At 39.4% G+C, this 22,907-nt stretch overlaps 1 protein-coding gene across 2 annotated transcripts in view; it reads right to left on the bottom strand.

The window, feature by feature from the left end:
• The window catches only part of WDR37 (WD repeat domain 37), a 43,152-nt gene extending 23,602 nt beyond the window's left edge, over positions 1–19,550 (bottom strand). The window contains exons 1-7 of one of the 2 annotated variants that reach the window (XM_033060904.2): positions 19,356–19,550; positions 14,241–14,272; positions 10,255–10,432; positions 7,545–7,641; positions 5,753–5,848; positions 5,519–5,583; positions 412–547 (exon numbers count right to left, since the gene is read on the bottom strand). In XM_033060904.2, the coding sequence (XP_032916795.1) occupies positions 412–547; positions 5,519–5,583; positions 5,753–5,848; positions 7,545–7,641; positions 10,255–10,392 (532 nt within the window). In that variant the 5' untranslated portion in view covers positions 10,393–10,432; positions 14,241–14,272; positions 19,356–19,550. The remainder of the gene's footprint in view (positions 1–411; positions 548–5,518; positions 5,584–5,752; positions 5,849–7,544; positions 7,642–10,254; positions 10,433–14,240; positions 14,273–19,355) is intronic. The other variant, XM_033060911.2, reaches the window with a different exon arrangement.
• Between the last annotated feature and the right edge of the window lie 3,357 nt (positions 19,551–22,907).

The following is a 22,907-nucleotide window of genomic DNA, read 5'->3' as shown; positions in this document are numbered from 1 at the left end:
GAATGCAAGAATATGCAAACTATAACCACATGTACAGCTTCCATAAAACAAAGACTAAACAATGCTAGGATAGAAAGCCCTCAGGGATCTCTGTATCCAGCTGTATGAAATTCTGTGCCACAAGCCTCCCCAACCCACCCACCCACCCCACCCAACATGCCAGAGCTGACTAAGGAGAGTGTGACCTCCAGGGACAAGAACTGGCACATACTTTAGAAAAACCAACAAGTATGCTTGAACCTTCTAAGGGAAAGGAAATTCCAGTTTTAAGGATTTTTCAGCTACAGAACTTCTTTAAAAGGACTCTTTCAGTGTGGATCTCAGATTTCAAGTATGCTTTGGATCTGTATTTGCTATAGCCTAGGGACTTAACAAGAATTTTCTAAATATTCAAGCAACACAAAACTTTACCAGCAGATGCAGTTCCCAACACCACTGGCTGAGTTTTCGCGACACTGACATCCCAAATACCATCCCTGTGGCCAACATATTCCTTTACCAGTTGACAGATTGCCCTTGATGTTGTAGTTTTAAAACTGGATACAATCTGAAATAGCAGAGACACCAACATTTTTTTCCGCATCGATCCAAGTAATTATCTCACAAATAAAATTAGATATTGTTTCATGATTCTTTAATATTCTGACAAATTGCTAGCGTCAAAAATTGACATTTGATGGTAGGAAAGTGAGTTTGGATGGAAACATACATCTCCTTTTTTTTCTTTTTTAATAGCAGCCCTTTTACAGAATGCAAGACAAACTATTCTGTACTGCAATCATGCAATCTTATTGGAATAATGAATTGTACAAGTGCAGAGTACATTTCTCATTCAGTCTGGATAAGGATTTTAATGAAAAAAAAGGAAAAGACCAAACCCAGCAAAAGGCCTTAAAACTTTCCTTGCCTATTCCCAAACAAGAACATCTGGTAACTCAGACAGTCCCTGCTAGCCAGTGTAATGTCTTTGAAAAAAATGTACTTATTACATAATTCTAGTAAAACCCAGAAACACTCCAATTTAAAATACTCACTGATGTTTTTTCTTAAAACTGCACAAAGCTAATAAAATCAAACATCAACCTGAGAGCATATGCCTGTTTATTCGTGTAATGAAGCTTTAAAAAAAAATGTCAAACTCATCTGAACATTTGATAAGCATGCTCCCTCAAAGTGAGGCTATTAGGGGAAAAACAGAGAAGACTCATTAAATCCAAATTGCTATGTGCATAAGTAATATAAAACAAGAGGAAAGAAAATCTAGAAAACAGCAAAACAAGTCACTGCAGTGCAGGAATGCCCAAAACACTCAGCATCTACAAAAAGGAAGCAAATTGCAGAAATTCTACATTTTCAGATAAAGGGGAGTGTAATATTTAAAAAATAAAAAAAAAAGTTTCTCTTGATGGACACTTCCAGAGACAACTGAAATCAAGAGCTGTGAAAGATGGCTTTAAAAAGGTAAGACCACCATTAAAAATACCCTATTTGTACCCCACAAGTCCTGAAGTTCACAACTGTTCTTTGAGAAAGGCTACCTCAAGAGCTTTGTTAAACTGAAACAAAAAGACAACTTCAATTTATCAGCGTTTTCCTCAGCATGGAATTACAGGCAGGTATCTGAGCAGTTAAATCAAAACCTTTAAATACTTCAACACAAATCACATTAAGACTTATCTACAGCTTAGTAAAAGTTAGAAAGTTAATTAAGTCTACATTTCAGATACAATAAACTGAGGTTAAAATCCCATTAGTTTCTGGTATTAAAATAGAAGGCCTTAAGTATGTCATTAAAGCAAATTACTTCAAAAAAGGTTTTTAAAGCTAAAAGAAAAATCTACAAGAGCATTCCAAATCCTGAGCATGTCAACTCTCCAATGATGAAATGATAATGCCCTATTTGAATTCCAAATTATCAGCGAATATGCATTTTGATTTCACAGCAGCAGAGGAACAGTCATTACAGATGCACTGAAAAGAAAATGGGCTAATGGTAAAGATGATTAGTTCAACCTTACTGCAGAACTTCCTAAATTTTGAACAGATGCAACTTTCACATTGAAAACAGTCATAAAATTAAGAAGTGGAACAGCTAAATTAAGTACTAGCAGGAAAGGACTAATACAGGACTCAGCTCAAACTCCAAACTTGGTATTTCCCAACTCAGCCCATGCTTGCATTCTGTCTTTCTAAGGTTGAGTCAAACCCTCATGCAAAAGTTTTCTAGGAGAAGCTATCCCCTACCCATCAACAAACACAGAATTTCCAAAACTGATGGACAGTGGTGTCACTGATCATTTAATGGCACAGATGTCAAACACCTTTTGAGGTATTAGCAGTGTTTAACACACAGAAGAGTCCAAGAACATTACCCAACAGTAAATATCTTGATACAGATATTTACTCAACACAAACTTTTTCCATGCTTTTTTTTCCTTTCTTTTTTTGCTGCCCTTCACTTCTCATACCAGGACTTGGATAAACTAGGCAGGGCCTGGACTACATCCTGCTTTCCTAAACACATACAAACAATGTCCCAAGCCAGGAAAGGAAATATTTAAACATGCAGCTTGCTAAAAAGAGGTTCTGTAGTGCAGAAAATTTCTGAGGTAACTTGTGTAGATCCTCATATACAAATAAATGACCAACCACATCCTTTCTTAAATTGACACAGTTTCATGTACTTCCCTCTACAAAAAGATTTTTTTTAATAGGGAAACAATTGTTTACAATGTAAGCAAGTGAAAACTGAATACAAACTGAAACAATTGCATGGCAGACAGAGTGAGGCACCCTCTAAAGTTTCCTACACAGACAGGGCACATTAGAAATAATGAAAACTTGATCAACTCAGGACCAGTCCAGCAGCATTACCCCATGCCTGATGAACAAAATGTCCCATGAAGCAACTTTAACCAGCGAGAGCAAAACTACATAGACCAAAACATTTTATTCCTTTTAACTACTGAATGAATAAATACATATATATTTAAGAGTCTTTATCCTGATCTAGACAAATCAGAGATGCAGGAGTTTAGTTTGGATGGAGCAAGTTACATCATTTCAGTTTATTTCAGGACTCTGCATAAACAACTGATGCTTCCCTGATGTTGTAACAGTTTTCATAAGCCAGGGATCATTAACACAGCCATTACATTTTGTTAATATCAAAACATGGACTTCATACAATGATTCCTGCATCTAAAACCAACTGCAATTAAATTACAGAATCTTGTCCGTTAACAAAAAATTAGTTTTAAGAGTACCAAGTATTAAATCTACTCTACCATTTCAGGATTTGGACACTGGTGGATAATCCTTGCTGCTAAAACCACACTTTTCTGACATGAGTTTTGCCAACCTTATATAGTTTAGTGATGAAAAGTATTCCAGTATGGAAAGTTCATATGAAGGGTTTGAATTAAGAATGTCCACTTCAGCATTTTCCCCAAGAGAATGAACAGATTGCTTTAGTATTTTTTACCAATCTTACAGCAGTCAAGGATCAGCCTTCTCATTAGATTAAGCAAACAGTGAAAGGTCTTTTCAGGAAAAAAAATAATTCTATATGCACTGCCAATCTGAAAAATATAATTGTGTGCAATTACAGAAAACAATTGGTTTGTAAAACTTAAGTCTCTTCTAATTTTCCACAGGCTAAAAAACAACCCCAACCAATCCAAAAAAATACACATCCAAGAAACTCCCTGTATGGTAGTAGTATAAAGGAAGGGCTAAAGAAAAAACTTGTGACCTACTACCCCAGTGAGCTTGGAACACAACCATTTTGGGAAACAGCATTGTTCATTCAATGCTCATAGAAAGTACAGCTGTAAGAACTTCAAAGCTGCTGAACTCTTAAAACTCTAAACGTGTTTTTTCTCAGACAGGGTACTGGGGAACTACATCCAGACAGGGTACAAACGGAAAAATTATGGTTTGTTAGAAAGTTATATTCTTTCCTAACTCTTTGCTATAGTCTCTCTATAGGTTACAGCTTTGACTCTTCTATGTAGGAAGGAAGAAGAGGTCAAAATAAAGCACCTCTGTGAAGTGCATTAAGGTTTCAAAGATGCTCTCAGTGTTGTAATTTCCCTCAGCTCCTGTCTACTCCTCAGTAAATTCTCACTCAAAGTTGTGAAAAGAAATACATCAGCACATGCAGACATGTGTTGGCTACCAATTGATACAAGAGATGTGCACAATGTTCAGGTATTAAATTCTTCATGCTCCACTACTCATGGCTGCTTTGCTGTGCATGCATATCAGTTCCCCAGGAGTCTCCACCTCCTGCTTCCCACACTGAAGCTGTGAGGTCTGCCTGTCTTGCCTAGGAAAAAATACAAGTGCTACATTGCAAGAAAGTAAAAGACAAGGATTTAATATCTGCCTTAAAAACCCAAACTAACAAAAAAAACCCCCACAAACAACAAAAAAACTAAACAAAACCAAAAACCCCACAAAACACAACACTACACTAGAGGGTACTAATTCATAACTACATAGTAGGTGTACCAAAACTATAGAGCCCCTATTATTATCATGTGGTCACTATTTAAGTGGTCCCATTAAAGAATTTGTAACTCATTAAAAGAGGCACCTTTATGCATCAAATTGGCAAGAATAAAAGTTTGAAAAAACAATAAAATAAAAAGGAGACCAAATAAACCACAGTAGCTTCTGTTTATTTCACTACCCAATTCTTACTCTCAAACTTTCATACTTGAGGTATTTCCAAGACACCTACACCACATACCAGCCTGTATTACAGGTCACCACAGAGCTGCTGTACAGCTGGTTCACATACCAGATTCCACTGTGGTTTCCTCACATTTTATTTAACCTTAATACTGTATCATTAAATTACTCTGATATTGAGAATAAAGAGCAGAAGGTAAACTCTCTGCAAAAACTGAAAAGGGGGAGAGAGTAAGGAAAACAAAAATATCAGGCTGATGCAGATGTACAAAATGAAAAGCATCAGAAAGGTTAACTGTGCCAAAACACCAAGCAAAAAAAGATCACTAGCTACTGATGAGCAAGGCTTGCAACATAAAGGAAACAATTTGTTCTAGCCTCATAGCTAAAAATAAAAATTATTTTTAAAAAGAAATTTGTAATAGTACACAGAGGCGCCCACTTAAATCCTTATTTCAACTGCCATACTCAAACCTTTATTCAGAAGTCCACTAGCATGTTCTCTATTTCTCTCATGAAACAGAATTTTTTTTTTAGTTTTATTTACAAAACAGCACTCCCACATAGATGTGTGCACACTCTCTCCCCTCCAACATCCCTTCTTCAAAAAAGGCAAGCAATTATTGTAACAATATCATAAGGTATGGTTGAAATAACGGGTCATTGATGAATCCAAGATAAACATGCTGCTCCTTAGGAGTCAGATTTACTTACAGACCAGCATTGCCAGCTTAAAGAAACCACAATTTACAACTTAAAACACAGTCACGTTAGTCTCATGAGTACACATGGATGAGTAGAGATTTAATTTGTCTCATACCTTGCTAGTAGATGCCTTGTAAGTTGTCTTTAATTTCTGAGAGAGCTGACTGGTACTATGACTTGCTGTTGAGACAAATAAATTCAAAGGAAAATATTTCAAATACAGCATTAGTTTGTTTGTATAAGTAACTGGCATATAAATTCCCTTTAGCAACATTCTATGTTTGGGTCAACAGAGCACAAAAAAGTGAATTCAAAACCACTGGTTTAAGGTTCTTTGTGGTTCTCTTACCTTTTGTTTTCAGTTGTCCTTTGCTCAGCTCAGCACCATCAACTGTCTGTCCTTCACCCGCTAAGCGCTCATTCAGTGTGTCAATCTCCCTACGCACTAACAAATCCAGAAATTCACATTACTGAAAAAAACTATCATTAACAACAGCATTAACATGCTATTTAAGAACTGTTACAGTTAGTAAGCTATTTTATGCTAAGGAGAGGAAAGATCAACTGGGATTTTATAAAAGCAGGTCTCACCAAGTCATAAACAAAGACTGATGCTGAATTCTCCAGAGGTCAACCTTGACCCAGATTCTATGCAAAGTATTGGTGGTTTCTAACTGCTCTTACTAATAAACGAGGCTAAGGTTTAACAAAACCATTTCTGTGAAACACATTGCCCATCTCTATTGAATTAAACCCAGCAGAAGACAGAAAACTTGTGGCATCATAAATATTTTAGCCACAGAATTAGCACATCCTTTCTTAAAAAAGGCTTTATTCATCACAAAATAGCATGCTCCCTGAATATTTCTCTACTACTAGAGTCTCACAGGAAAGGTAATGTTGCAAACAACTATTTTTTATACTTTGGAATTTATTTTTTAAAAAAACCATGTACAATAATTCCAGCACTAGTGTAGGAATTAGACCATGAACAAAAAATATTAGACTGAGCATGAGAGGAGAAAAATTCAGAAAATGTCAGGGGGATGAAAAGAGTTCACAGTCATAACTAGAGCTGTGAGGAGAAAAAAGTAGATAAAGGAATGGAAATGAATTAAAATAATCATGCTCTGGAGGGTGCAAATCCACCACTTGTTTTCTGACAAGCATTTCTGAAGGCTGGGGAGGGAAACTCTACTTTTCTTGCTACTAGACAACTTCTCAGCTGGAGGCCAAGAATTCAGTTGTGAAAATTGTCACTAAAAAATGTGTACTTTCGATGACAGCCTTTAACCAACACAATTACAGGCTGTAAGAGAATTAAAAATCCAGAACATTTAAAAAAAAAAGCAGGCAACCTTTTTTTTTTTTTTAATAACATGAGTGTCTGTTTTAACTGTGGGAACTGATTAGGTGTGGGGAAAAAAATTGACTTGGACCCAAATCAGACAGACTCCACAATTCAGAAGCCAAGGCAATGAAACATAGCTTAAAATTCCAGCAAGGAAAATTGAGTAGAGGTTTTACTGTATTACTGTACAGGCCTGTGTTACTTAACTTTGGATCCTCTTACATCACCTTGGATCACTTACATTATCAGACAACTGCACTGTCATCAAACAAATGCCTTTTTCAGATAACACCTGGAATTTTTATCTGAATGCTTGACTTCAATACTCCTGAACAGCTGCAGGTGCTGGTTATGTAACGTGTAAGTCATTTACCCCATTTTACACTTTTTCAAGCAAACCAATTTTCCAATTTTATTTATTAATATTACATCATTAAAATCAAGCCTGTAAATATAAAACAAAGCCAAAAACTTCAAAGTCTGGATGGATTTTCTGGAGATTAACATAATCAGAGCCTACAGCGATAAGGAGATAGACCCTTCACTGGCTTTGCCCAAGAGTTAAGGGAGGTGACAGACATCAGTTCTCACTGCTTGTGTCAAGAGCCAAGAAAGTGATTTTTCTGAAAAGGTACAAACTCCATCTTTGGCTACAAGTTCAGAACCACTCCTAAACTGCTCACAGAAAAGCAACAATAATTATACTACAATATCCAATGTGTTTTAATTAGTGCTACTATAACCTAAATACAAACAATTCATAAATTGTCAGAAAAAACCAGATACTCACATTCCAAATTTTCAATATAAAGGTTTTCAAATTCCCGCTCTATTTGCCCAAAAAGTTCAAGGAGTGTATTCCGGACAGCAGATGGTAACTTGGAATCCTAGGAGGCAAAATATTGGGGGGTTATATTTTTCTTTACATATATTTGATAAAATTACTCTTCAATCTTGAACTGATTTTAACAGTTATCTCAATGTCCCAGCAAGAAGGGAAATTAAAACTACTGCTAATGTAGAATACAAATCAAACAGCTCTGTGCATCATAAAATTATTCATTTCATATAGTCTTTCTCTTTCAAGGAACAGAATTCAAATCACCTATGGTATTTGCTTTGGTTTTCTTTACCAGAGAAAAATTATAAAATCAAGACACATGTATAATTCATTTTAAAAAATAGAAATTGAGAAAAAAGTCTCTTTTTAATATCAATATATTTCCAGTTCAAGGAAAAATAATACCTTCGATAAAGTATTTCAAAAGTTGAGTATGCAATGGGTTAAAAAGTTGTGAACACAATGCATCTTATTACCAAAGCTTAAGACAAAGTAAAATTTTAAATGTATTTTTAACATTTACCTACTTTTGTCACTAGCCATAACGAAGTGTGAAGAAAACTACAATTTCTAACCCTTGCCTCCCCAGATATTACTCAAGCATTCTATTCTTCAGTTTCTCATAGATCACAGTATGTAAATTAGCTTACTACACTCACTATTTACCTAGGTAGCAGCTATCAACTTCTTTTTAAAAAGTCTTCCCTTAACTGAGTCACCTTCCGCCACAGCCCCGGGAATTGTCCACAGGCACAGCGGGAGACACCGGCCATGACCCTGCCTGTGTAAATTATTTCCCAAGTTTTAAAGGGAGAGCAAGAGGAACCACTCATAGCCATGATACAGAGCACACCTGCTTTGTGCACAATTCAGTTTTACACAGGTTCACAACTGGTTTAAGCTGTGGCACCGTGCTGGAAGAAGTGGGACCATGTTCCTCAAGCCTCCCTACATCATTCCTTTCTTCATCTGCCTCTCCCTTGATAGGGTACTTTTGTTCAGGCATTCACAGATAATCAGAAGCACAACAAATCCTAATTAAAACCAACTTTAAACAAAACTGATTAAATAAAAATACTAAATACATTAAACATTAAAAGAAACAGTGAAGTTAGAAGAATTATTTCTAATTCAATTACCTAATAATTTCATACAGCCAGGTTATGTAAGAAACTAATTTATCCTACAACTTTTGCAAGGAGGTGTAGAAAAGTTTTTCAAACCATTTCTCAAAGCCTGAAAGTATAAACAAATCTAAACATGTAATGAAGTAACCAACATAGTAAAATGCATTCACTTCCTTTCCTCTCTTTAAAGTCAGCTTTTTAAAACAGCATGTAATAATGTTATCTCTTCTTCTGCAAAAGTCCTTAGCTAGATCTCATGTGGTTTACAGCTCCACTGTGAAGGGGCATTAATACTCTCTACTTGAAAGAATCTGCCACCTAGCTGCTCAAGGTCAACAAAATCAAACAAGATGATAGATAAAACATTTTAAACGTTATGTATTACAGCATAATACACTTAGAGTTTGCTAAGAAATACCAAAACAGCTTAACATTTTGGTTTACTATGCAGGGGAGTCAATGCCTTGACCTGTCAGCTGCCCTTCACGCCTTTCCTGAAGTAAGGCTGCAGTAGTTCCAAATGCATGAAGAGCTTTCTATCCAAGTACTTCCATTCTCCAACTTCTAGATGACTAGAAGCAACAACCTAGGTTCTGTTAACTCCCAGAAAACTAAGGTTATGATTTACTGAAAAAATAGATTCAATTTTTAAAAAGTCACAACACTGAGAAAACATCAGGATTTCCCCTCAGCTTATCTGCAGACTTCAGCGTGAGGTTTCTCATAGCCAAACTCTATTTGTATTTCAAACCAACTTTCTGATAAAAATCAAGTTTTGCATCATCTTTGCCAGTCCCACACTAACACTGTGTAGTCAATTTGACAATAAACACTTTTTAAACTGGTATTTGCTTATCTTTGCCAGTACTGCTTCTGACAGAAGCCTCACCTACAGGTAATCTCAGGAGTTTTAGGTGCAACACTCCAAGTCCAGATTGCACCCACTACACTGGCCTGATTAAACTACAGTTGCTGTTCTTTCCCTTAAATTTAATCCTAGAATAGCACACCTTCATTTGAGCCAAGCAAATAAAAAAAACCTACACAAACAAAAGTCTGAGTTAGCTCACACTTCTGTCAGGCAGGCAGTATTTGTTTACTTTATGGAAAGGAATGTAGAACAGCGTTCCAATTAATATTTTCCCTATCAGAGTCATCATAAGAAGTATTTGGTTTATTCATATTTCTGAGTCGCAACTATTCCAAATGCAAACTTATGAAAGCAAGAATCAATCTTGAACTTTTTCTTTTGCAGATAGTGGGGAGAGGTTGCAGTGAATAAACAGGCTGGGGTTTACACTGTTTTATGGCTTTATCATTCATGTAAGAGTACACAGAAGCTGATAAACTCCACAGGTCTCAACACAAACTGAAACAGTGTCAACATTCATATCAATGATCTCCAAAGGCAGTGAGCACTTACAAGCAACAAAATCAGTTGTTCCTGCAGCTTTACTGGACATATTTCAATATTTAAGTTCTTCCCACAGAAAACACCTAAAAGTGATGCAAGTTCCCAAGCATCACCTTACCTGCCCTTCCAACATGTCTCTCTGCAGTCCCGCCCGCTCCTGCTCGGAACTGTTGGTTCTTCGAATAGAAAGGCTGTGTGATTTACGTTTCTGCTTTGCTTGGCGAGCAGATGCACAACTTCCACTTTCTATTGGCATTACTTCAAAAAAACAGCTTCACAGAGGCTCCTACGATAAACTAAGGACAAGCATTACACATTACAAACTGTTTCGCCAAACAAACCACCATTTAAATATTTTTCTCAAAATGGAAGTATTTAGTTGTACTAAACTTTGGAGTTGTTTGGGTTGTCATTAAAAAGAAGAAATCCCTCTTACTTACAGCTGTTCTTCAAACAACATTAAGTTCAAAACCATATGCATATATGTAAATAGAATGGAATTGCTTCCGCATTATTTATTCATTAACTAACAAACCTCCGCAAAAGGAAAATAAATTCCACTTCCTTGCTCATTTTGAAGAACACCAGCAGAGACAGCCCCAAAATGCTTCCCAGAAACAACTATTATGCATACTATAGTTCACTGAAATGCATGCAAAATTAAAACCCAGCTGGAAAATGAAAGCAAACATGGTAATTTAGGGACACTGTCAGGTTTAAAATGTATTATTCAACTTTAAGTGTTACTATACAAAATTTAACTGATGTCCTTGTCCAGACATAAGCCGAAATTAATTTTCATAACAGAAGTTCTGAAAATTACCTTCCATCATTTTTGGCAGCTCATGGTTTCACTTCCCTTAATAATGAAAGTGCCCATGAGCTTACTAGAGAGTAGTGAAAGTGCACCTGACTTAACAGGCTGCTGGTGATGTGGTTCATTTCTGTCACTTTGATAAAGCCAAATATATACATTTCAATATGCCTAAAAACACCTGACAGTATCACCAAACAGTATTACCATGTATGAGCTACTGCTTCCCCTGCTTAAGAAAAATCAAATTATGTCTGATTTGTTGCATAAATGTGGAGAATATGTGGAGAATATGAAAAATCAAATTATGGTTGATTGCATAAATATGGAGAATATGTTCTTTACTGTCAAAATCTTATTTTTACAAACAATTGTAGGATATTTTTAATTTAAACCCAACATTCAGCAGAAATTTTTGTTTCATGGGGTACCAGTTGTTAAATATTTCAAATGTTTCAGGATTGATTACCCAAAATTTTTCAATCATGCACAATAAGAACAAAATAAAAATTCATTCTCCAGCATAAATCATTTCTGAAACAACAATTAAAACTTAAAATAGGTGCAATAGTCTGCAGAGAAATAGGAGAGCAGAGTTGGCAAAGCTAACCAGGCAACTGAGCTTCCTTTTAAATAAGTTGATCAGAGAAAATTTAAACCAAACCCAGGGCCATTTCCAATTTAAGATCCGCCAACACACTGGATCTCACGCTAGGAATGAGCACCATCGCTATTAACAAGATCAGGCATTAACCAGTTCAGGGGTTGACATGGTGTTTGCAGCTTTTTAACAGATCATAAAGCCAAGGAAAAGTATACCTTATTAAAAACACAGTATGCATCATGAGTAACAAGAGCTTGAAATCTCCTTTGGGTTTTATATCACAAAATGAAAATGTATAATGATACAGAAATTTGTATCAAAAATGAGAGTAGATTTATTTAAGATTTTAATGCCCATCCATCCTTATTAAAAAACTTGGTATTTTAATTAGCTTTTGGAACAACTGAGTTCCAGTAACCTGACATCAATTCCATAGTGAATCTAAAATAAAATTTAGGTTGCACTAGTGACCTGTACTGTACTAATTTTTTTTTTTCATATCCTCTGGATTCTACACTCCTCCCCTGCACCTAATCCCATCAGAGCTTTCTATGTGTGATTAATCAGTAGTAACTAAATAGCTATATTCACAAATTAAAGAAGAGACTAGAAAAAACTACCATTGGGTATTTCCCTGTTTGCCTAAATTCTGCTATGCACTGTGGCTAGATTCCTGTACATAATTTTTCAAAAGCCCATCCCACAAACAGTTATTGCCAATTTTCTGGGCTTCACTAAGTATCTTCCTGTTCATGAACATATGGTCAAGAATGAGGAACAGGTTTTCCATGCTCAACACATTTCTATTTCTTTTCAAAAGAGGATGAGATCCCAAGCACACATATATATATATTCTCTGATGCTTCCTATCTCCCTTGGGAACCACGCTTTCAATGGCTTTCAGTTACCATATTCTGCAGTTTGGGATTACATTTTAAAGCCAGAAGCAGCAATGTGCACACAGGCAGATTTGTTAAAAGAGTTTCATTCATACACATAGCTATATATAATCCCATAAATCCATTAACACCTTTTCACATAAGATCTGGGGCAGAGGGGGGTAAAAAAAAAAACCAAAAGGCAATTTCTAATCCCAGATTAGAATGTCAGATGTGGCTTCTGAACTATTAGACACAAAGATGTTAATGTGGCTTATGCCTTACCAGCCATTGTTTCAACTGTGTTAGTTTCCACCTGCCCTTTCTCCCAAGCTGCTTCATTTTGGATGATGTTACCAAGCAATATCCCTTTTCTGAGTGCTTAATAAAATCATAGAATGATTTGCATTGGAAGGGATCTTTAAAGGTCATCCACTCACATTCCTCTGCAATGGGCAGGGACATCTTCATCTGCATCAGGTTGCTCAGAGCCCGGTCCCACCTGACCTTGAATGTTTCCATGTGTGGGGCATCCATTGCCACTCTAGCCAAGCTGTGCCCATGTTTCACCACCCTCACTGTAAAAAATTCTTCCTTCTATCTAATCTCAGTCTACCCTCTTTTAGGTTAAAATCATTATCTCTTTTCATATCACTATAGGCCCAGGTAAAAAGTCTCTCTTTCTCCAAAGTTCCCTTTAAGTATTGAAAGGCCCTGATAAGGTCTCCCTAGAGAAGCCTCTTGTGCTAGAAACCCCATCTCTCTCAGCCCTTTTTTTTTTCCCACAGAAGAGGTTTGCAGCACCCTGATAACTTTTGTGGTTCTCCTCTGGACCAGCTCTAACAGGTCCACATCTTCTTACACCATTGCCTGTCACTGGCTCATGCACACATTTCTGCCTCACATCTGTTTTTTCATGCCCCAGTACTCCCAGGTCCTCTCTGCTGGACTGCTCTCACCCTCCAGCCTGCAGTGGTATCAGGGACTGCTCCAACCCAAGGTACAGCCCTGTTGAACTTCATGAGGTTTGCATGGGCCCACTTCTGAAGCCTGTCATAGTCCCTCGATTAATCCACTGCAGCATCAGTACACACAGATTTGGCAGCTATACACTGCAGCACATGGAATTTAAAGGGACACAGTCATATGCATGAGATTACATCTTCACAAAGTGAAACTCTCATGTTCACTATGTGGAAGTTTCTACTTTGGCAGCTCATGAGCAGACTGGGTAGGAAACACAGCCGTCCCTGTCTCTGTTTGGTAGCAGCACTTCACCTGCAGCCAGTGTCACTGCCAGGGACTGCCCTCTCCTCATGCAGCAGCATGACACACCACCCATGCACGTTCTGGAGAGGGCAAACATGCAGCTGTTCCCAGGCTCGGCAGGAGGGTGCACACAGCCACAGCAAAGCTGAAACCAAAGAGGCCACAAGCAGGCATGTGCATACAGATGGGAAGAAGAAGCTAAGGGGAATAGCTTCACTGCCTTTAATATTATTGTTCTGAATCCCACCAAACAGCCTTACAAACTTTGAGTAATGGAGCAATAATCAAAGAGGTTTTTTAGAACAAGGATTTAAATTCAGTTTTAAAATAGTGACAGTGTCCCTTTAAAAATTAACTTCACTTTGACAATTTCAGAACTCTTCCAATTCTAACTGCAGCAGTAAGAAGCTATAGGTTTTTCAAGAGTAGATTTCACAAAACAGATCCTTGGCAATATGATGCTAAAAAAATAAGGTGCTCATTTCTAGCAGTTACCTGATTCCCTTTATTATGTAAGGTTTTCAAACAATGAAAATTACCTGTCCAGAATATCAGTGTCATGTTACATATCCTATGAAAACCATATTAAATATTGATTAGTGAAACAGTCAGTAGTATACAAACCAGTCAAAGTCTTTCAATTTTTTGAAAATGTTGTAGTTAGAACACACCAGACAACAGGAAAGGAGGGATGAGGGAAAACATAAACACAAGTCAAGACTAGGCACCAAATACCAGTCAAACTAAGTACAAAATAAGTGTTTCAAAACAATCCATTATATATTATTAGCCAGATACAGTTAATCTTAACTTTTGAGTGTTCCCAGTGGGTTCTGAAAAGAAAAATTCACTAAGGTCATTTTCCTTCTACTCAGTAATGCCCCAAGTAGGATGGAAAAACCACCAGAAGTATTGGAATCTTACTTCCTGAATCAAATGAAGCTAAATTCACAGAAGGTAAAAATTAGCAATCAAGCATAAAAAAGGCTGAACAAAAGTACTTTCTGAGAGACAAGGGAAAGGGGGAGAAGGAGGAATTTGTATTGCATTACTAAACTATTTTTACTAAGGGTGGCAGTTCACAAGTACAGTATTACTAAAAAGTGAGATTAAGAAACATACTGAGCTATTCTGCTCAATCATTTTAGAAAACACTACATTTGCATAGACTTCACACAATGATCTGTCAAAGCCTTGAGAGAACCTTTCTAACAACATAGATCTGCAGAAGCAGGGGAGCAAAGGCTGCCCCAGAAAACATCTAGACCACAGGTGGTTGCTACTTGCTGAATGCAAAGGTACTCTGGTATTTCAGATATGCTGTTTAATTAAACTCACAGGATATTTTACTGTGTGTTAAATTGAAGTTCCGCCACCTACCTTTCAGTAACAGATGTACTCAGTCACAGGAAATATTTCATCAGAGTAACAGTAAAGAGCAGATGTGCAACCAATTACTGTTTTAGTCAGCTACAACAGAGAAACAGCACCAACAAAGAGTACACACACTGGCCTTACCAGACTTAAAAACTCACTGCAGCAACAACAAATCATATTTGCCTACTTCTGCTCCCGAACAGAGAACAAGAAGTCTGCTGTAAGGAAAGAACTCCTGGGGTATGCATGTTGCTGAAGCCAGAGAGAAAAGCTGCTTTAAGATGTGTCAGAGCACAGACAGAATGGCCACAGTATCGCATTTCCTTTTTTGTTCATTCAAGACAACACACAAGTCTGTAAAGGGAAAGCACCAGGAGGATTCTGCAACATCATCCCCAACATCTCCCTGCTCCATTTTCTTTAGAGTTTAGAAACAGCAATAGTTGCTATTCAAATGATTGTGTCAAATGGAAAAAAAAAAATTTAAAAAAAACCAATTTTAGTATATTTGTGTGTGCTTAAATCTCTTCATATCATGTCTCCCATTTTCAAACATTAGAAGAAAATTTCCGTGTACACTACATAAAGCACAAAGGTATTTTACAGTAGTAATTATTGTCTAGCACAACATTAAAACCTTAAAATACAAATATGCCCATTAATGTAGGTGAGTGTGTGGGATGGGTTTTTTTTTTTCCACAAAGCTGGGAGGGAAAGCAGAAAAAGAGGAGAATGATTACAGTTATTAAGTTCTTAATTACATGGAACTCAGTTTGACAGCATTATTCATGAGTTAAGGGAATTTAAGTATCAACATATGCCACTACACTCTTTTATTAATATGCAAAGAAATCAAATTTAAAGGAGTAAAACTTCCATTTTTAGGTCTTCAGTGAGCAATTTGCTTCAGTGATGCTGTACATTCAAGTGCCATTCAAGCCACAAGACTACAGCACACCTGAGAAAGATCAGGTTAAACAGACTGCTTTGTAAAACTAGTTGTTTTGTTAAAGGTAAATATTTAGGTAACAAAACCATTCCAGATCATCACAGATGATGCTAGAAACACTAATGAGCGTGCTCAAACCTTGTGAAATCCACTCAAGCATTACAATATTGATTTATTTTTTTTCTAAATTTAGTGCAGCTTTCTTTCCAATGAAACTGGATGTTCCTCGAAATGTAAAAGGGGGAAGCAGGCATGCACCACTGAAGGTGACAACCTCCTTTAAACAGAAAGCAGAGTAAAGAAGCTGCACCAATAAATTTTAAGTACTTTATACAGCTGAAATCAAGGATAAAAAACGTAACACATTAGTGAGTACCTACTCTAAGCAAGCTTCTAACACCAACATCCAAATGTAAGCCAGCCCAGTTTTGCTGCTAGCAAGCTTTGATCTTGCTAATTCAACTGTGTCAGCAAATGCTGCAGTCACACCAAAATGCAGGGCTGACCTAGCCTGTCATACAGTCTGCTAAAGGGAGAAATGCTACTCTCACCCTACAATCTTATATTATCTAATGCTAAACAACAATGGATAGCAGTTTTTTTTTTAATATAGCAGAAACCTTCCTGAGTCCACTAATAATCATCAGACTAAGAGCTATTTAGTGAAATCGCTAATGTCCTGAAAGCTTCCTTTTGCCACCTGTGCTCACTGAGGATGCTCATTGTTTCAACTAGTTTAAATGGTGCAAGGTACAATATACTCACTCCTACATTCAACACTAGTTACTAAGCTATCAGTATATATTGTACCTTCTTTGATTTATAGGTATTGATGAACTGACTTTATTAAAGAGTTCAACCGGCAGCATCAGGTTCTGCTGAATTACTTACAGCTGGTTAAGTACTAAAACATGTTTGAAGGGCACTTTATTTCCTCAGCTGTTTCACAGGCACTGCAGCTCCCATTTCTGTATTATCAAATCCGTAACAGCCTAGAAGCAGCTTACAAGCAGGGCACAGGGATGCAAATACAAGACCTGAGGGTGAGGAATCCTAAAGAAGTTCAAGAGCAAAGGCAATTTAACCAGGTGTCTGTTCAAGGAAGTACTGCACCACACTCAGAAGCCAGAATCTTACTCTGTTAGTCTCCAAACAAATGATATGGGTGTATTGGATGAGTTGCTATTATGGTCTTATTCAAGCACAGTGGTCTCTAGTATCAGAGCTCTTCATCTGGAAATATACTACTTGCCAGTAAATTAGAATCTTTTAGTTCTTAAGACTTGAACAAAACCATGTAATTTTGACCCTAACTGTAATACATCTAGGAAGCTCCTCAGGAGCACCAATAAATAATCTCTGTACAGCACATTCTTGAAGCATTAGCTCATATGGTCTAGCATAGAGAACTATGGAACCTACCTACAGTCCATGTAAGAGCACTGTGAGCACCCAGCCTACCCTCTCCAACACCAACCCTAAAAACAGCCAGTACATACTGCTTGAGGATGGAGAAAACACAAATCACTCTGGCTTGCAAGGAGACCATCCTGATTCCTATCCATTCCTCAGTGGTCATTCACAGAGCAGTAACCAACTCTCCCCACAGGGCTTTGAAGTGCTGGCCTACAGAAAAAGCCCCTCACCCAGCTTTCAAGACAACCTACTAGTCATAGCTTCAAGACTTAAAATTTCATGACATAAAGTGATCCTAATCTCATCTCAAATTAATAGAATGCAATACCACTTAATTCCTCCTTACTTGGCACATACTAGTTCTGGCTTGCAATTTCAGGATTTCATAGGAGTAAGGTCTTCTTGTAAGACATTATCACCACACTCCCAATATTTGTCTTGTGACTGTACCAACAAAATTAAGCACTTCAGTCCATACTAAAGACTGCATGCTTCAAACAAGTACTGAATTAAAGAAATGGATGGTGGAAGGGCCTGTCTATATTTAAGAGGCAGTGTCATCTTAGAATCTTTAGATTTAACATTACAAACCTAGTTCCGGAACAAACATACACACAAACAACTGGCATTAAAAAGACAATCAACAGCTGGCCTCTGATTTAAATTCTAATGTTTGGTGCCAGCACCTTTTCTTAAAATAACACAATACACAAAGCTACATCTAAAGTTATTACAAGACAAGTTAGAGCTGACACCACGTACAATGATTATCTAAACTATTCATCAGAAAACAAACTTGTGGGTTCTTGGGGTTATCAGCTCTCTTTCAAAAACATCAAGAAATGCCAACAGCAGACTTGCTTGGAAAGCAATTGCAGAAATTTGCTTAAGGAGAATGATGCAGTTGTAATGTTGTAAAATGGGTGCCTGAACAATAGATGTTTGTATGTCAAGGTGTACTCAATGACACTGAATCACTTCAAATAAGCTGTTCCACCAGTTTCTTACGTAAACCTTCCAAGACATTACTGTTATAGAAAGTCCACTTTAACAGCCATAACAAATTAAATTGGACAAGCTGGACAAGAGAGATAAAAACACATGCAGAAGTTTCTCTTTTCTCACAAACACCAAGATGTCCTTGAGCTACAGATCAACACTTAGATTGAAAGAAGTTTTCCTCATCTTTGCATAAGGAATGGAACCTAACATCCACTCGACCTCTGAATACGTTAAGCATATCTATTCTTCCCTCAAACTTATTTCACAGGGTTTTAGCTCAGAAAAAGAAATAACTACTGAAGATGGCTCTTTACAACTTTTATCTATCTTGGACATCCTCCCACTGCTGAAGGCCAGACTCACCCCATGCCACCACAAACGGTGCTGCCCTCATCATTTAACTATGGCCCTTCAGAAATAGGGGCGTTTCATGTTGACTCCATCGGTACAGGTGTCAGAGGATCTGAACTCCACCTGTAAACTGCTGGGGCTCTACGCTTGGCCTGCCCTCAGGATAGGAGCAGCACACGAACAAAGTTAGCGACAGGAGTCTCCTGAGCAGCACCCTCGGCTGCCCTGCCCACAGATCGGGAACCAGCCCCACAGCCCGGGGCTGGGAGCGCACAAAAACCGCCACACGCAGAAGAGGAAGGAGAGGTTATTTTCGGTTACTTCGTGTTTTTATAGGAGAACGTGCAAGTCATTTCAGGCGGAAATAAAGCGGAATAGGACGGGCAGGGAGGGGGTGCCCGGGCAGGAGCCCCGGTTTGTGCCGCGGGCCTGGGCGGCGGCAGCGCGCAGGCACCGCCGCGATGGTGCCACGGCCGCTGCCCCGGAGCCCCCGCACCCCGCACCCCTCGGGCGGCCGCGAAGATGGCGGAGGGTCCGCGCCCCGCTCCCCCGCACTCACCTGTCAGCCACAGCCGCGGCGGCGGGCGGGGAGGGGCAGGGCCGCAGGCGGCGCGGAGAAAGAGGAGGGGAAGGATGAGGACAACGAGGAGGAGGAGGAGAAGGCGGGAGGGGCAGCAGCAGCGGAGGCAGCAACAGCAGCGACGATCGCGGCGCCGCTCGGGCAGGACGCGCCTCCCCGCTGCCGAGCCCTCGCGGCGACATCCGGCGGAAGCGGCGCGGCCCCCGCTCCGAGCCGCGATGGCGACGGGCCGGCCCCGGGACAGCCTCACGGCCCCGGGACCGCCTCACGGCCGGCACGGCCCTCGGGCTCGGCGGGCCGGCCCCGGGACAGCCTCACGGCCCCGGGACCGCCTCACGGCCGGCACGGCCCGCGGGCTCGGAGGGCTGGCCCCGGGACACCCTCACGGCCCCGGGACCGCCTCACGGCCGGCACGGCCCGCGGGCTCGCCGGGCTGGCCCCGGGACAGCCTCACGGCGGTGCCCCGGCTGTCGGGACAGCCCCGCGGGCTCGGCGGTGCCCCGGCTGTCGGCACGGCCCCGCGGGCTCGGCGGTGCCGCCGGGGCCGGGCAGGAGCTGCCCCGCTCTGCCCCGGTCCCCGCAGTGCCGGGGGTTAAACAGCGGAGTGTCCCTCCGGGCCCTGGCCCTCGGGGTGACACCGTGTTCGTTTGCCGTTGCTGTTACCGAATTAAAACTGCTGCTGCTTTAGTTAGTCAGTTAGCTCCGGTAACACCCATCAGGTGGACTGACAAGGGAGATGAAACTTTGCTGAAACACCACTGGAATTCCGTATTTTTTTTAATACAGAAGGGCTGGGAGATGCCGAATGTGGAGTTTTTCTGCTGTGTCCGCAGACGGAGCGACAGAGGCAGCGCATCAAAGCTAACCACGACGTTCTGCCAGCAGGCTGTTCACTCTGAAGCCTACAAGGCGTAATTGAAATGTGATTAATTCCTCTGCTGATTACCACTTTGAATAAACCTCCACCTAAAATTCTTATTCATTATAGCAGATAGTGAAAGTCAAAAGAGGCCTTTGCCTAATTATTTTCTCTCTTCCAGCAGATAATTTTAACTGCTTTAGAAGAGGTCTGTAAAAAGGCCAGAAGAACATGTGCCAGTGAGAGTTGGAAATATTACATTTTCTTTTAATGTGCTTCCCAACTACAAGTCCGCCTGCAGTTCTCATTTGTCTTTTTTCCTCTCTACTCACTTCTGTGCAGTAATGTCTTAAAGCTGTATTAAACAGCAACAAAAATAGTGGTTAACTGTTTTCTGGCATATTTCTCATTACTGCAGGTCAAAGCCACCAGCCTAACTGGTTGAGATCATCCCATAATTTTAGCCTATTCCCTTCTTCAAACCCACTAAAAGGGAGCAAACTAAATAGCTAAATGGCTTTGAGGAGTGGAAAAGAGAGGAGACTGCACAGGCAAGTGGAGAGAGACAAGAGATGGAACAGAGATGCTCAGGAGGAAGGCTGAACACAACCTGACCAAACACCCCAGTTCAATGCTTTGAATTCTCTTTAGAGTTGGTGCAGTTGTGGGTGGCTCAGCCATTTTTAAGCCTCATAATCCCTACTGTAACAATTTTAGCTAGATGTATGAAGGGAAAAAATGTCCAGGAGGAGTACAAAGATCCACATTAAAGATTTCCTGGCGAGAACACCTGCCAGCTTCTCCTCTGGAGTAGCACACTCCCTAGGAGCAGGGTGCATTACAGAGATGACCTTTTTTTTTACCTGAAGAAATGCAAAATACTGAAATGAGGAAAGATGGGCTTCAACAATTTTTTCATTGGTACAGGGTGCCTCACCTGAAAATTAACAAGCCCTGTATGGATGTAGTTGCTTTTTCATGAGAAGAGAATTTGGTTTGGTTTTGTCTCAGCACTGCAAGAGTAGCAGGCAGTGTGTAATGTACAGGAGCAAGTACAGAACAAAAGACTGACCTGCTTTCCACAAACTACCTGATACAAAAGAAGAGATACAGATAGCAATACAGGAGCCTAGGGAAACAGGTCAGTACTAGTCAGCATGTTTTCAACAGCTAAGAAGCTTTTTAAAGAAGCATACAGTAAACAAAGTGGCAAAATGTAGGTTGTTCTGGACAAATCTACTTCTGGACTTGTAAAGACAATATAGAAGGCTTGGGAAATCAGCAACAGAACAGAATAATAACAATAGAATAATAGCTGAACCTCCCAAATTAACATTTTTCAAACCTATAAATGTAGTAGGAAAAGGCAAAGCCTTCTGTCAGAGCTCAAACCAAAAGAAATTAAAGCAAATCCAAACCAACCAACAAAAAAATCTCAGGGAGAAAATGACTCGGGGGTTATTTCTCGATTCATATAGGAAACCTCCTAATAACTCCTTCCTAGAAGAGTGGTTTCCTATGCCATTATTCATTCACCTTATGCTGTATAAAAACATTTGGAAGCCGTCCCTCACAGCACTCTTTTCATCAGCTTGAGATAGCAGAACAAAATGCAAATGCAACATCCTACTTATATATTTAGCATATATGTATTACATTCTTACTACAAAGACATCTGTCTTCTCTGAAGCAAGCTGAAGCCAACCCACTTCCCTGAAAAGCTTTTTAAGAAGAGTCAAGGGAACAGCAGATTAGTTAAGACTGGGAAGTATTTATCTCTCATTTCAGATAAAAACCAGGTTGTTTTTCACTCAGCACATAAGTGGATCATTTAGACAAATATTTTCTGAAGAGCTATGGCTCCAGGCAGGAAAGGACTCACAAGAGGAATTCTCTAGGGAGACCAACAACAAGGATAACTGTAGCTGAGAAGGGTGAAGTGGAAGTCTTAAGCATCAGAGCAAGTTAACAGGAAGCTGAAAAATAAGCAGATTGGATGTGAAGAGGGGAAAAGAAGCCCGTTAATTTTCCTTGGCAAATCTGAAAATGGAGGACAAGCGTTTTTCAGGAGTTTATTCTAGGCTAGAACAAATCCCAGGTTTGTTCAGCAGTTATTTCATCTTGTAGCTTGTCATCATCTTGTTTAACTTGCTGGACAATTAAAAGGTTTTCCTTCAGTTTGGTGGGGGTTGCACTTCCCTTTCTCTTAGACACCAAAAGTCTGTCAGTGGTTTGCAGTTGATTGTATTTTCAGGTGAATTGAAGACTCCCCAGTTGTTATAGGAAACTGTTTTTCCCTTGTTAGTTGAGTGTTTGAAAACAGTCAGCAAACTTCAGGAGATGCAAACATTACATCTCAAAAGCATCTATATGTCACTTCAGGCATTCTGTTTATGCAGGGTGGAGAAGTTCTGAGGTTCCAGTGAAGTGCATACCATTACAAAAATTAGCATGCTTTATTTTCAACACAAAGAGCTTTGAAGGCGCAGAGCAGTCTGGAGGGGAGCAAAAGAAAAGGCACAGGTGACATAAAACACCTGATCCTTCAAGTATCTGGTTAAAGGCTTTGGAAGTCTCTCCCTTGTTTGTTTTGTGAACGTGGTTTGTTTTGTCATCCTTTGTCCCTTCTTCTTTGCCTGTCATTATCCACCAGGACTTGTCACTTCTTGCTG

The sequence above is a fragment of the Catharus ustulatus genome, chromosome 1 (genome assembly GCF_009819885.2).
Source record: "Catharus ustulatus isolate bCatUst1 chromosome 1, bCatUst1.pri.v2, whole genome shotgun sequence".
Taxonomy (NCBI): Eukaryota; Metazoa; Chordata; class Aves; order Passeriformes; family Turdidae; genus Catharus; species Catharus ustulatus.
The sequence above is the reverse complement of the archived record's forward strand: the minus strand, read 5'-3'. Positions and strand labels throughout refer to the sequence as shown.